The sequence below is a fragment of the Cygnus atratus genome, chromosome 17, assembly GCF_013377495.2.
Source record: "Cygnus atratus isolate AKBS03 ecotype Queensland, Australia chromosome 17, CAtr_DNAZoo_HiC_assembly, whole genome shotgun sequence".
NCBI classification, from domain to species: domain Eukaryota; kingdom Metazoa; phylum Chordata; class Aves; order Anseriformes; family Anatidae; genus Cygnus; species Cygnus atratus.
In genome coordinates, this window is record NC_066378.1 from 4,975,020 (window position 1) to 4,990,709 (window position 15,690).

Here is a 15,690-nt window from a genome sequence, read left to right on the forward strand (position 1 = left end):
TTCTTAAATGTTCCTGTCTGGTCTGTGTTGTATTCTATGCATGTTATTCCATTCTATCAGCAACTTCATTTGTTTTGAAGAAGCCTTAATATTATTGAAAACAATGTCAGAACAACTGACATTAACTCTAAACACAAGCAGGCTAAAACATAATTTTATACCAGTTGAAAACTTCATAGCGATCACGGCACCAGTTTCAGCACCGGCTTCCTTGTGGAATTTGCAGGTGAGAAGTTGGATAACTTGAAATTCAGAGAGAGTCTGAAGCAAAGTTAAAGAACAGGTGTAATAATCTCCACAAAGATGTATTAGTGTTATGCTGTTTCTTGTCTTAATAAGTACAAGCTAAATGGTTAATGAGCTTCTGTTTAAATAAGCATGTATATCTCTTTGAGGAAAAACTGATAACGGATCAAAAGCCATTCAAGAAATAGTCACCTGGCAGGCAAATTTCATTTTTACTATAAAACCCCCTTTCGTTTTAATCTTTAGTGGTTTTGTTTCTGCCATTTGAGTGACTATTTGACACTTAGGGTGTTATTCTTTATATTCTCATGTGATCATGTCACATGTGATTCAGACCTTTCCTGTTGGTTCTCAGCTCAGGCTCATCTCACTGAGGTACAACCAGAGTTCATTCTTCATGAGTAGATGTCGTATTCTGTGTCTTTTCAGGTGTTCATCAGTAGTCAGAAGTTGTTCTGGGGAGTATAACGAAGCCTACCAGTGTGGAAATGCAATAAACTTCTCACTGTATCTCATCCTCATAGGATGTGAGTTAAAATGAAGTGTTTGGCAGGTTAAAGTTGTAGCAGAATCTGCATTAGTTAATGGAGATGGCTGATGGGTTTCCTTTATTTTGGGCCATAAGGTTGTTCTCGAGGCAACAAATTGCCATTCTCTGAATCTTAAGAAATGGGGTTCCCGTGTTCCTGGTCTCACAGAATAATTTAGGCTGGACAGGACTATGGGAGATAACTGGCCCAACCAGACTCTACCACAGTGTGCTGCCTTGTAATACAAAAATACGATTTCTTAATTTCAGCCACATATGAATGACAAATCATGTTTTATTTCTCCTTAGAAAGACTCTGCTTATGTGCTTCCATTTTTTTTTTCGTTTTTTGTTTTCTTACAAAACTCTTGATTCTCCTGTGTGGAATCATGATAAAGTTCATAACCTGGAGCTCCGCTTTTAAGGCTAAGCGGACTAGCTCTTCTTCCCCACAGGAGGGAGCTCCATGGCCAGTTCAGTTCCAGTTCTGTTTCAACTGGCAAGAACTGGCAATCTCTTGTGGGCCAGCAGAGGGCGTGAGCTGGATGGGCTGGCTCTTCAGCCCCCTTGTCACAGCATGCTCTGTCACCAACCCCAGATAGATGTCTGCCTCCAGAACCCTAATGAAATTTTGTATCCTGATAAAACTATACTCAGTCGAATGTAGAAAGTATAAGCAAAAATTCAGAGACCCCGTCAATGGCCACCAGAACTTCTGATGCTGTACTACCTCAATGAATACAGAGGCTGCAGTTGTTTAATAGTGTTCACCAAAAGTTAAGCGTGCATACAGAAGTCCCTCTGACTCATCAGAATTCTTGCTGTCTCTGAAAAAGTGAGCCCAGTGAGTGTGAGAAAACACCCTAGAAATAATAAAACAAACCAATAACAACAAAAAAAAACTATGAACAAATGGGGGAAACAAATTCATAACATATCCTTATCATGTAATATGTCATTATTTTAATCATGCTAGTAAAATCTTAAATGTCATATTACTAGAAATATATTGTGTGTCATAATGTCATTGTTCAAACCGGCATGACGGCAAACAGTATCAATGGTGAAAAGCCAATTTCTTTCTGTGAAAGATGGAAATTCCCTGGAAGGCTTTTATAGATATTTACTAAGTATACAGATTTCATTATGATTTTGATTATAATCTGTTTTCCACATAGATCAGCCAGTGTGTTAGAAGCTGAGGAAACAAGTGCAGGAAAAGAGGTTAAAGCCAGGAAATGAACAGCAAAGGAGATGAACTATGCAAAGCTGAATGCATGATTAGCCGTTTGTGATGTCTGAAAATATTTGATATGTCGTATCAAAAAGCATGAAGAGGAAAATGGTTTAGTGGATTATGAAACATTGCATATTTTGAAGGTAAGAGTACTGCTCTTGTGGACTTGTGCTTTTCATGCTTAAGGAACTATACTAGTTATTGCTGGGGCTATATTCCACAATCTTTTCTCATAAAATGCATGAGAAAAGGTATTTCTCACTTTGGGGATTTGTTCTACCTCAGGCATGAAAGATGTCTTCTGAGGGATGTGAGGTGTACAATATCTCACTTTTCCCATCATTCAGACAGGAAAATTGCAATTTCAGGTGTGTCCATTGCTGCTTTTTCGGAAGTTGAATTAGTATGTGGAAAGGGTACAGGGCCTAAACACAGCTGTGTACCCTGATTTCAGGTGGAGTGAGAGTCAGCAGCCAGCCCCTGTTCAGCTTGTTTGCCCCCCTTTGCCCAGAGCCGGAGAGCAGGGCTCCCGCTTGTTCTGCCTAGACTAACATACAGGACAAAAGCACACCTAATCTCTGAACAAAGCAAACTTTATTCCCAATATCAGAGCGCTTTCGGAGCACCAGCTGGGCACTGATAACACAGCAAGGACCAAATGAATGACGAGTCTGCTAGTACCCAGCACCTAGGTTTGAGGTGAATTGTAGAATCATTAAGGTTGGAGAAGACCTCCGAGATATCTGGTCCAACCATCACCCTACTACCCATGCCTCCCACCAAACCGCCAAGTCCAGCCTCTCCTTAAACACCCCCAAAACCCTCAGCGGGGCCTGAGGGGTGCAGCTGGGAGCTCAGGAGGGCCAGAACAGCCCCCTCCGTGCTCACACCTCGCCTCCCTCCTCCCTCGTGCCCCCGCTTCGCACACCGCTGCCTTTGTCTCGGCACCAGCCTCCACCGGGCCGGGCGTCCAAAGGCAGCGGGGGCCCGGGCTGTCCCTTTAAGAGGCCCCAGCACCGTGTCAGCCGGGCTCCTGCCCTGCCTCCCTTCTTCCATCCTTCCCTGCCTCCTTCCCTCCCTCCCTGCCTCCCTCCTTCCCTCCCCTTCCGCAGCGCCGCGGCTCGGGGCGCCGCCGGAGCCGGGCCGCGATGGGCAGCCGCGGGCAGCCTCCGGAGCCTCGCCGCCAGCCTCTGCTTGCAGAGCCGCGCCGGGGAGGCTGCTGCGGGGCCGCGGGGCGTTCCGGCACCGCCGGGTAGCGGCCGGACTCGCCGCCCTGCGCCTGGAGGCCAGCACAATAGCTGGGAGGAGGAGGAGACAGGGAAAGGGGCAGGGGGAAAGGAGGAGAGAGAAAGAGAAAGCACAACACGGGGGCTGGCCGGGGGAGGACGGAGCGGAGGGTTGCCGAGAGCGGCTGCACTGAGCAGCAGGGCCGGGACGGCAGCGGCAGGAGGTGGGTGGGTGGGTGGCGATATTTACCTTCTCTCCCCCACCCTGAGCTTGCTCCTTTGTCCACCTCCCCTTTGAAGTGCTCTGAAATCGCCGGGGTGGGAGCGTTGTTGTTCGCTAGCAAAAGAGCGGTCATGACGGGGGGAGAGTAGCGAGTGCACGGGGGCTGGGGCCGGCGAGAGGTGGAGGAGGCGAGGAGCAGAGATTATTCCGAGGATTGCCGTTTGCCTCCCAGTTCCTCCGCATGGACCGTGAAAGAGACGCGTTGAGTTGACCCTGCCGGAGCTGTTTCTGCTTCTACATGTGAGATCCGGTTGCTTTATTCTCTTCGGCTATCTCTCTCCAGCTTCCCTCCCTTATTCTCCACATATTTACTCCTGTATGCAAAATGGTGGACCCTGTGGGGTTTGTGGAGGCTTGGAAAGCACAATTTGCAGACTCTGAGCCTCCTAAAATGGAGCTGAAATCTGTGGGAGATATTGAACAGGAGCTGGAGATGTGCAAAGCATCTATCCGGAGACTGGAGATGGAGGTCAACAAGGAGAGGTTCCGCATGATTTACCTGCAGACTCTTCTGGCAAAGGAGAAAAAAAGCTATGATAGACAGAGATGGGGTTTTAAACGTGTTTCTCAGTTGCCTGAAGGGGGTGCAGAGCAGCAGATCCAGGACCTGCATCATCACCAGTCTGCTGACCAAGATGAATATGAAAAAAGCAAGTCACACCACGGGGAGGAAAAGTTCAAACCCAGGATACCTTCTCTGCGGAAGCTGTCTACCCAGAGCGACGGGTCAGACCTGTCGCCTTTGGACAGTCCCCATCACGGGGAGGGAGAGCAGGACAGGTGTAAGTACTATGGCGAAGAGAAACTGAAGAGAGTTGTAGAAGATACGGAGACTCGCTGCGATACAGATGGATCTCCTTCAAAACACAGATCGGCTTCCACTCGCAGGCTAGCGGGATCTGCTGAGAAGGAGGCATCTTTTGAACCTATTTCTAAGGACAGAGGGAACAGCACCAATGTGGCAGCCCTAAGGTCTAACTTCGAGAGGATTAAAAAGGGGAATTCACATCATTCTGGAGATAACAAGGATGTTGTTGAAAAGCCCTTCTATGTGAACATGGAGTATCATCACGAGAAGGGTCTAGTGAAGGTCAATGATAAAGATGTTTCTGATAAAATAAGCTCTCTTGGTAGCCAAGCCATGCAAATGGAACGCAAAAAATCCTTGCACTCCCTTCCTTCTACCGTGGTACCCAGCTTCAACGAATTCCAGAGGCCTGCTTACAGGGGAAGGTCCTCAGAGAGCAGTTTTGGCTATGATGGAGAATACGAAGATGCTGAACTGAACCCCAGGTTTCTCAAAGATAATCTGATTAATGCCAATGGCAGCAACCGCTCACCTTGGCAGCCCATGGACTTTCAGCCCTATCAAAGTATCTATGTTGGTGGAATGATGGGGGAGGCAGAAGGGAAAGGACCTATCCTGAGAAATCAGAGTACAACCGACCAGGAAAAACACCTCACTTGGCCCAGGAGATCTTATTCCCCAAGGAGTTTTGAAGATATTGGAGGAGGATATACTCCTGATTGTAGCTCTAATGAGAACCTTACCTCCAGCGAGGAAGACTTCTCTTCAGGGCAGTCCAGCCATGTCTCCCCCAGCCCCACCACTTACCGCATGTATCGGGATAAAAGTCGTTCTCCATCCCAGAACTCTCAGCAGTCCTTTGACAGCAGCAGTCCACCGACCCCCCAGTCTCAAAAACGGCACCGGCAGCAGCAGGTCGTTGTGTCTGAGGCTACTATTGTGGGTGTACGAAAAACAGGACAGATATGGCCAAGTGACGGAGATTTGCCTTCTGGGAGATGTCACCAGGACAGCTGCTTCCACGGGGATGCAGGTGTGTACCAGATTTTTTTTTTTTTTTTTTTAATGTACAGAGCAGGAAGTGGCATCATGGAAATGAATGGGAGAGATTTTCTAGGTTACCCTAGGTGAATCACCCAAAGGGGGCAAGTGTTTAATATGAAAAGTCTGTTTACCTTGTAGTTGTCCTGTTCTAGGAAGGTCCTGCAGAAGTACACCACAGACTGCATTTTGGAAACAGATTGGATTCCCAAAAGGGTCGGTTCAGGCTTCTCTTGAGAGGATCAACCGAGTCCTACATTAATCGGTTCTCAAAGTTTCAGTGTCAACACTGACGTACATAGGGGCCAGAACTTCTCAGGGGTTGTAAAGCGATCATTCCTTCCCTCTTATTCTTGCATTGAGTAGTTAAACCCTCCCTCAGAGGTGATAGTATGGCAACATGCTCCAACCTGAAGGTTTTGCTGGAGTTTTACCAGAAATGATGCTCTTCCCACAGTCTTGTTTTTTTCCTGCCAGTATTAATTGGATTGCTAGTTTCTCATTCTGTTTTGTGTCATCCTTCAATTAAACTGATTGGAGGCGATGATTGTGCAACCCTGTCGAAGCTTTCTGCTATCGCTAAGTGAGAGAATAACTTTGAATACCAGGAAGCCCTGAGGGAGAGCTCTTAATTTAATTTTAGCAGAATCAAAATTTTTGTTTGGGGAAGAATGGGCCATGTTTGAACTCAGTCTTGTGTGAGTTATTCAGGCACGCAGATGTCTGTGTGGAACTGCAGTGGATTTACAGCTGGTGGAAGAGGTGAACTATGTTTATTCAGGTAGACTTATTGAATATATGTGGACATCTGAATCTATCTAGCAAGGCAAGGTACATACTGTAGACGATTTCTTGTATCAACACCAGCACTAGCCTTCTGTGCAGTAAATGAAAAGTGATTAAATCCAGGAATGAAAAAGCAGTATGGGTGTTTTGATAGACTTTCATTCTAAATCTGTGAGTTATTCTGTGTTCTTTTTTTCCTTTTTCTTTGAATCTGTCATTTTAATAAGGGGGTTAACATAATGTTTGTTAAAAGGATTGAATTCCTGAAGTAGTAGGTGAATGAGAGGTCTATGAGATGTTACTTTCCCAGGTTCATAGAATCACGGAATGGTTTGGGCTGGAAGGGACCTTAAAGATCATCTAATTTCACCCCCCCGTCATGGGCAGGGACACCATCCACTGCACCAGGTTGTGTGAGTTTGGCATAAAGCAACTTTGCTGAAAGGAGATTGCTGGTTTTGCTTTCCATGCTGGTTTGTTTATTTTGCCAGCAGCACTTCTGGGAGTAACAACAGAGGGAGAACTCCTTCCTCCCACCCCCTGCCATCCTTGCAACCTATTGTTTTATTAGTGGGAAGCTGTACAGTAGTGGATCTTCACTGTACATGGAACCTCAGCATCCTGTCCTCACAGCGACTTCTTTATCAGATGGCATATACATACCTGCTTTCTATCTGGGACTACTGCGTTCTAGTTTGAGCTTATGCATATGTTTGTATCTTGTGGGGAGCACTTGCGATGCAGGAGAGAGGCTGGATTGAGTGCTGTTTTAAACTGAGCTGCAGCCATCTGTCTCTGCTCTTGTTTACTGATGCTCTTTAGATGACTGGGAAGCCTCCTGGCAGTTGCAGTTTTTGCAGAAGAAAACAAAGGGGCAAAACCAACAAAGGTCGATGAAGCTCGAGGACAAATTCAGCTTTCAGAAAGGCAGTAGATCATGTTTTAAATAGTTCAGCTTATGCTTTATGGAATGCAACGGTAGTAAAAGGGGCTGCTGAAAACTCAGAGTTGCTAAAATTTCTGCTTGTGCTGGAAAGCCTAGTGCCTGTTCCTGAGGTGGGCCACACAATTGCAGGCAAGGACAGAATGTAACTGATGCCCCTTGTGCTTTCTGCAGCATAGGGGGTAACATGCTTAGCAGGAGCCTTCACCAGATGGCTAATCAGTATTGTCTTGCCTGTTAGCTGGTGGCAATTTTTTACTTAACCAAGAAGGCTTGTGACTTGAGGAGGACTGTATTTCGGATTAATTCTTACTGAGCATCATTTTATTTTTTATTTTTTTTTTTTTCCTGATTTGAAAGAAGTTTGATCAAATCTAATTGATAGAACCTCCTTTTCATAAAACAAAAGTCACGAGCAATCGCTGTGTGATTAGCTGCTTGGCTACCGTCCCCAACTATCATGCACTGATGCGGCCTGTTCTGCATCACCATATGATACAAAGGCAGTTCACAGATATCTGCCAGCCTTTCTGCACCTGTGGTTCAGTCACTGCTTCTCTCAGTCTTCCCTGAAGTTGTGCGTGGACAGAGAGTGCAAGTTTAAATCCCATCAGGTTCTGGCCAGCCTTAATATTAATTAGCATCAAGTGGGATTTGTTCAACAATGTTTGGCTTCTTTGTGCATTCAGATTTATGTATGCTTGCTGGCCTTGCTCTTCAGAATGCTGCCAATAATAATGCTGAATGTGGCGTGACAGGTACAAAGCAAACTTTCTGTTTGGATCTGCCCTGCCAGTGCATCTTGAGCTTGGCTTGCAGACATGTGCTGTTTTATCTAAATACTTGGTTGAGTTCACAGTCAAGTGATGACTTTTTGCCTTTGCATTACAAAAAGGACTAGAAGAAAGTAACCTAACTGGAGTGAAAGAAATCTAAGTCAATATTTGTATCCGGGTTCTTAGAGATGGGTTATCAAAAACCTTAAATGAGACCAAGGTAGTAGGCTTTCAGTTTTTTCCAAGGAGCAGAATGAGAGCTTGAGGGGTGAGCTTTGGTAATAACTGTACTTTCTATTAAATATACTTAAAAAGGAGTCTGGGCAAAGATATTTATGTTAGGATAAATTATGTTACATTAATTTCCTACAGTGGGAATGCTTAATTCTGCGTTAAACTTGAATATTTTACTGTGATTTTGGAGGAAGAGCAATATATGAATATATATATATATATATATATATATATATATATATCTCCCCTCTCTCTACATATATTTATTTAATTCTGTCTACTGTTAAACAGTAGTTTTAGACTCACTGGAGACCCCCTTGTGCTTTTCTGCACATAATCGAGGTGAGAGCTGTGTAGTGCCCTTAGGCAGTGAAGAGGCCTTGGTTGCTAGTAAAAGTCTGTTCATTGAGGAGCACACTCGAGTTGCTGCTTGCCATTAGAGCTTGCTTCATAAAACTGGTGCTTGCTCTCTCAGGTCTGTGTATGAGCAGATTTTATCTATCTGCATAACAACATGCAAATTCTTTGTGCAGTCCACATAGATAAGGAAGCAGCTTTACAGGTAAGTACTGTAGATGCCCCAGAAGTGACTTCTGTCCTCTTGAGAGGACAGGATGGTGCTCTCCCGAGACTGTCAGGCTGTAGAAATCTGCCGACAGCCATAGTGCTCAATATAAAGTCAGTTTGGGGATATGTGTAATTTAATTTCATTGGGAGTAACTTTTATCTTATTGTAGCCTCTAAGTGTGGGAGTGCAGAGTGTCCCTTTCTGAAGGGCATGCAGTGTTCTTGGTGCTTTTAGTGAGTTTGATGTGTACAGAGGAAAGAGCACGGGTATTTATCTATGCATGTGAACTGTAAGACTAGAAACTCCTGTTATCTTAGCTGGGCAGAATGCCATTTTAAAGTGCATACTTGCTTAGAACTGTAGATTCTTTAGTTTTATGTGTCTTAAATGCCTGACTAGATAGACATGCATCTGAATTTCCTACTTTTGAGATCATCCTTATTTAATGGTAAAGCCCCAAGGAAGCATACAATATATGGTCATGAAAGGACGCTGCTCTGTATCAGTTTCTGCGAGGGCTCTGTTCCTGAGTTACTTGCATGTTCTAGGATCGTGGACAAGTTTCTCAATTATGCACTTTTTTCCGCCCACTATTGTCTTCTGTGGATTTTACAAGATGCAGTTTGAAAAGTGCTTTGCAATCTTTCAGCAGTATAAAGGCGACTCATGGGGGGCAATGCCAGTGCTGTTGCTGCTGTTTAGAATCAGTTGTATTTGAGCAAGAGGCAGACTCTAGTCCCACATATCGCAATTCTTCCTTCTGAGGATCTGAAATTAGGAACTTTCATAATGTGCAGTCACTTGTTTGGTTTAAGGGCTACCGGCTGCAGGTCCTGCTGTCAGTCTGTGACTTGCATTGGGGTCAGGAAAGAAGTTTAAACTTTCTCTGACAGTTGATTAGTTCATTTTGCTATTATTTTTTAAACACGTTTGATTCCTTTGCTCTGATGGTCAATGGATTTCGTAGGAGCACTGAAGACAAGATGCTGTTTAAATGCTTCCCGCCACCAGTGCTTTCCAGAGATTTAATAGCTTTTGAGGTTATCTAGCTGCTTGCGCTACCACTCCCCTCTTTATAGTCCAGGGGAATGAAGAATTCTCCCTCTCTCTTTTTCTGCCAGATTTCTTTTTCCCTCCAGCTGAGTTTAAGGGAGTCTGTGAAGCTTCTGCTGTAGTGTATTCTTTAGTCCGTTTTGGTTTGGTTTGTTCCTTCTTCCACAAACAGTTGCTGACGCTTACCTCAGGCCCTCCATAAATAATGACATGTAGACGGATTTTATTTCTGCTTTTCTTAGGTTCACCCTAGATCATGGAACTCCTCCCACCCCAACCTTCAGGTTCTTCTGCAGTTGCAAAGCACCTGCTTTGAAATGAGAGGGCAAACCAACCCAGATAGTAGTTGGTTGATACTGGGAAACTCTAAAAAGTGCTGATGTGACTTGATCTGCCTGTATAAAGCTCTTTTTCTGTTTGGGGCTGTTTTTCCCATGGAGGAAGTAGACCAAGAGTTATGAATTCTGGCAAAGATAGATCTGGGAGTAATGCATTGGGTATAAAGAATCTTGTCATTGCTGCTTAATTACCAACAGTTTTAAAGTGGTCTATGGGGCAGTAGAGATGAGTCTGCTCTGTGCAGCTGCCATAGCTGCATGAGGGCCTCTCAGGCAGGCAGTGACCTGCAGATGGGCTGGTTAAATATAATACCAGTGCATGCTTCAAGTTTGGGAGTGTTACAGGAATTTAAAGTAGGACCAAGTTGCAACAGAGCCATATGGATATCCATATCAGACACAGACACAGACACAGATTTCTAGGTTGGAAGAGACCTCAAGATCATCGAGTCCAACCTCTGACCTAACACTAAGTACTCCACTAAACCATATCACTAAGCTCTACATCTAAACGTCTTTTAAAGACCTCCAGGGATGGCGACTCCACCACCTCCCTGGGCAGCCCGTTCCAATGCTTAATAACCCTTTCGGTAAAGAAGTACTTCCTAACATCCAACCTAAAACTCCCCTGTCGCAACTTTCGCCCATTCCCCCTCGTCCTGTCACCAGGCACGTGGGAGAACAGACCAACCCCCACCTCACTACAGCTTCCTTTAAGGTAACTGTAGAGAGCGATAAGGTCGCCCCTGAGCCTCCTCTTCTCCAGGCTGAACAAGCCCAGCTCCCTCAGCCGCTCCTCGTAAGACTTGTTCTCCAGACCCCTCACCAGCTTGGTCGCCCTTCTCTGGACTCGCTCGAGCACGTCCATGTCCTTCCTGTAGCGAGGGGCCCAAAACTGAACACAGTACTCGAGGTGTGGCCTCACCAGAGCCACACCATCGTGATGTGATGACCACAGACTCGAATGCTTTTCTGTATGCCTAAACAACTGGAGCTAAGTATTTTCAACCTGGTGATTTCACAGAACTAGAGGCCTAAAGTATCGCAGTGAATGCCACAGAACAAGGTGATAATGCCTTTGATCTGAGCAGGAAATGTGTAGGCAAGTGGAGCCAGAATATTAAGTCTGTGGCTGAGTGAGCTGCTCTTCTGGTCCATGTTGTTGACTCTGTTCAAAGTACTGAAAAAGCATCAGTTTATGGCCAAAACAGTCAAACTGACAGATGTGCATGTATTGTGCATCCATTGTGCTTCACTGGTGTCAGCATCAGTCCCAACGCATTCAGATGAAAAACACAGAGATGTTTGTTTGGCACAATGTTTTGATCCTGCCCCAAGAATTGGCAGGAAGAGGTGGGAGCATCTGCCTGCTGCAGTGCACTACCTGTGCAGATGGAGGCTTTCTTCTGGGTGGCTGAAGGAAAAATAAGAAAAAGAGGGAGCACCAGAGGTCAGCAAGAGGATGGAAATGAGGATGGATATGAGGATGGCAGAATAGATCAGGGTTTGGAACTAATGTAGGGATTGTGCTTGTGCAACAAAACTAATTGCTGTGTAGAGGAATAGTCAAACATGGCAAGAAGGTAGGTTTGTCATAATATTTGATGTGAACACTGACCATGGCTTATGAAGCCATTTACTTGCGGGATGGACTTCCAAAGCAGTGAAATGCATTGGGGAATGAGATACTTTGGTCTCCTCTGTTTTGCGGTCTTTAGCAAAGCAATAGCACACGTGTATGGTTTTAACCTTGAAGATTTTTGGTGGTTGGCATAAGTGCAGATGATTCTTGCAGCTGGCATGATCTCCACACACAGACTTTCAGAGGAGCAAACCAGAAAGGTTTTTCCTTTTGATTCTTACAGTCATGTTCCCTGAAGTTAATGCTGAGGCAAAGAAATATAGGGGGCTTCAGAGAGTTGGTGTGGCTACTGATCTGTGCAGTTAATTGCATCTTCCATAAGTGCTTCCATTCATTGTGTGATGCTTCTAGTTTGGATATTTGTATAAAGTGCTGATTATTGTATCCAGTCACTTCTGGACTTGTTGCCTTGTTGGACTCTTGGCTTTTTTTTCACTGCTTGCAGAAACGCAGCTGCCCCTTTGTCACTACAAATGCAGCTAGCCTCATTGTCACTAGAAAATGTCACTGAGATGTGAACGAAGGTAATAAAGTGATTGGAATGGGGAGTAGACATCCCAAGTGACAGACTTGGAAGGGGGAAGAAATAAGGTTTAATTCCCAAATTTGCTAAACCTTCAAGTGTGGGTTAGGAAATAGTTATGTGAATAGTGGGCAGCGTGCTCTAACTCACGGCTCTTAAAAGAATTGTTGTGGGGAGTGGAGGGTGGTTAATAATCCACGTCTGGCTTTGCAGGCTGTCTGAAATACGGCCCAGCACAGGAGACAGAGAAGAAGCCTGTGAGGGTTTGGGAGCCAGTAACAGCCTGGAAGTGGGTACCTACCATCCAGTTATAGCATATTTTGCAGTTCTCTCCCTGGTGCCCTCCCTGTTTCCCCAACCTGTTAAGAATAAACATAGTGCAGAGGCAAGGGAGACCTGCATTTCAGCTTCAAGGAATTTTGGAGGTCAGTTCATAAAGGTTAATGAGGTGAGGCTTGGCAAGCTGTTTATGGAGAATTGCTCCATTTCAATTACCATAGGGAAGCATATTGCTGTTCATGAAAATCAGGCTGCACAGCCTATCTGGAGCTTTCTTTTCCCCAGAGAAACCAAGGCTAGCAGGTTGTTTGACTGTCCCCTCTTTGATTTGTTCTGCCCAGTCAGATAAGCATGAAGAGAACAATAAGGGCCTGATTCTGCCCTGTCCCTGGTGAAATATCATTGACTTCAGTAATCTCTTGCTTGCACATGTAGGTAAAAAAATGGTGTTCTGGTACAAGTTGAATTGCAAACTTTGCTGTGCAGATAGAGGGATAGACTGCAAGTGACAACAGAACTGCTGGCAGGGATTAATTAGCTTGGGTGAACTGCATGTGAATCAAGTACTTCCAAAATAACCATTTAAGTGTCTTAAGTTACAAAGCAGGTTTTAGTCAGCTCACTGATAATGAAGTCAATTGCATTCCTGATCATATCTTTAAATTATATGTGATGTGAAGGTAACCATAAATCGTAAGTAAATCCTCAAATGTGGGTCTGTTTACTGCTGAGGAAGAGATTTACAAGTTCATAACTTATTTAAACTTGTTCTGAGTTGTACTGTATGTATTTTAAACAGTAAAACTGGCCTGCACAGGACCAGCATGGTGAATTTCTGTCACAAAATCTGTTTGTGGTTTGCAAATCTTCCTGGTTACTGAAATAACAAAAGCATGTCTCTTTTGTCTTCTTCCCAGCTGCCGAAATGGTATCTCTCAGACCCGTTCTTAACCAGGTTATGGCTAATGTAGTAATACAATTATTGCAAATGTAATTGGAATCTCTGTTTCAGAAAAGCTCTGCCCAAATGTGGCAGCTGGAGCTGAATTAGTTGCTCATGGCTACATGAACGCGTGAGGAGTATGTGTGTGAGAATCCACAATGATTGCCCTGCAGGAAGAGTGAATCGGTAAAGTTCAGTCTGTTGGTTTATATTACTGAATTGTCTCTGTTGGTGTTGGAGGCCGTTTGGCTAGTTGTTATTATCTGTTCTTTTGTTGTTGTCTGCAGCCATTTCACCGATCTTTGTTGCTTCTTTTCTTTTGTTGTTGTTGTTTTGTGGAGGGAGGGCTTGTTTTATAGGGAGAATAAATCCGCCACTACCTTCCTCATTTTAAGTATAACAACAACAAAACACACACACACAGGCGCACACACGCACAAAACAAACAAACAAAAAAACCACACACACACAAAAAACCAAATCGACTCTTCTGGAGCTTCTGCACATGTTTGGTTTCTCAGTGATGTATCCAAAGACCCCAGATTATTTGCAGATTGGCCTGTGACAACAGAATAGTAACAACTGCTGCAGACTGCTGTGGATCAAACAGCATTATCTGCAATCTAAGAAAGCAGCTTTTGCAGTAGTTACTTAATAGTGAGCAATTCATATTTACAGACTTGGCTGCTCTTCCGTGTTTGTGACCTCTCCATGATGTGTGGAGAAGTGCACTTGCGGCCTTGGCTCACTTTGTCTGTTTACTTTTTCTTAAGGACTTCAGAGTAATCTGCTCTCAACACTGAAATGCAGCTACTTCTCTGATGGGACATATACCAGCTATTATGTTATTAGAAATCCCATACTGCATTGGCTGCAAAGCTGGGTAAGGAGCGTCCATTTTCAACGCGCAATACATGTGAGACTGTAGAAGGCTCTAGTTGTTAGGATAGGTGTTTTATTTTTAAAAAATAAAAAGGAAAAAACAACCATCAGTTACCGACTTGCCTCATCTGTGTGTTCTTCTGAAAAGGGCCAGCAGCCTCCTGGAATAATCTGTTCTAAAGAAAAATACCTCATTCCCTGGAGCATCAGGCTACAAACATGTCTGAGCTGCTAAAAAGTAAATGTGATTGGTCTATTGTCACTAGGGAGGTGTAACGTGCAAGCAGAGAACTGTATCTGTTGCAGTCTACAATTACACAGCACTGCGTGATCTTGCCCAGGATGATAGTAATGGCCTGTCAGCCTCGCTGGGCTCAGGGCTTCCCAGAAGAGATTAGATTATGGTGCTTAGTAGGAGCCAAGACAGAAAAGCATGTTCCTGTGACTGTTAGCATGCAGATCTCTCAGTTTAGAGCAGCCTTCATTTTTGTTTCCTGCTAGTCTAGCTCCTGTTGCTGAATTTTTAATTCTTTTTTTATAGTGGTCAGCACTGATATTATCATTGAAAGTTTCAGAAAATAATATGCTGAGAAAGTGAGTTGATCGTTGTTGGTAGACTTCTGTGTGCGCTCACCCCCACCCACCTTGTTCTTCAGCTCTACCGCAGGCTATCTCCTTTCTTTCAGTCCTTCTAGGTTGAATGTTTGACTGTGGAAGTTCCCTTGCTCCTCCTTCGTGTCTAATACACTTCTTGCTTGGCATTCTCCTGAAATGCTCACTGGATCTCTCAGTCTGATAGGGATGAAATCACTGTCATCACTCGTTTAAAACAAACAAACAAACAAACAAAAGGCACCCAACCCCAGAATAGTGCCTCAGTCTGGCAATGTTCTGTCATTGTCTTCAGGGAAATCTTGCTGTTTGGATACGTGTGCTTGTCTTTGCCAGTTAAGCTAATTACTTGCTTGAATTGGTGTGAATTGATGGTTAAAGTAGACAGAAGATTTGAGCTACAGGAGTGGGGGCTTGGGCGCTGGTTACTGTGTAAACATACCAGAAACTTCACATTGATGCTGATCTTCTTCTGCTCCAGTATTACAGAAGATGGTTTTCTTCTCCAGTAGTAGCCCTTGTCTTTTTTACAGGGAGATGTGTGTGGGGAGTGATGCAGCGCAGGGGAGCACCCCGGAACAGAGCAGTAGCATCTGTAAGGCTGGGGAGGAGACAGCATCAAAGTTGGGGGATACCTATCCCAGGAAGATGTATGAGACAGAAGGACCTGTTGGCACTTGCAGCTCAGAGTGAGGGGTAAATCTCAGGCTATCTCATCTCAACTGAGTTTTAGTAGAGAGA

The 15,690-nt window shown here is 44.5% G+C and overlaps 1 protein-coding gene across 1 annotated transcript in view; it reads left to right on the plus strand.

Annotated features, from left to right (window-relative positions):
* Positions 1-2,952: 2,952 nt before the first annotated feature.
* Positions 2,953-15,690, plus strand: part of BCR (BCR activator of RhoGEF and GTPase) — a 101,191-nt gene continuing 88,453 nt past the window's right edge. The window contains exon 1 of the mRNA XM_035556607.2: positions 2,953-5,362. Within this exon, the coding sequence (XP_035412500.1) occupies positions 3,847-5,362 (1,516 nt within the window). The 5' untranslated portion in view covers positions 2,953-3,846. The remainder of the gene's footprint in view (positions 5,363-15,690) is intronic.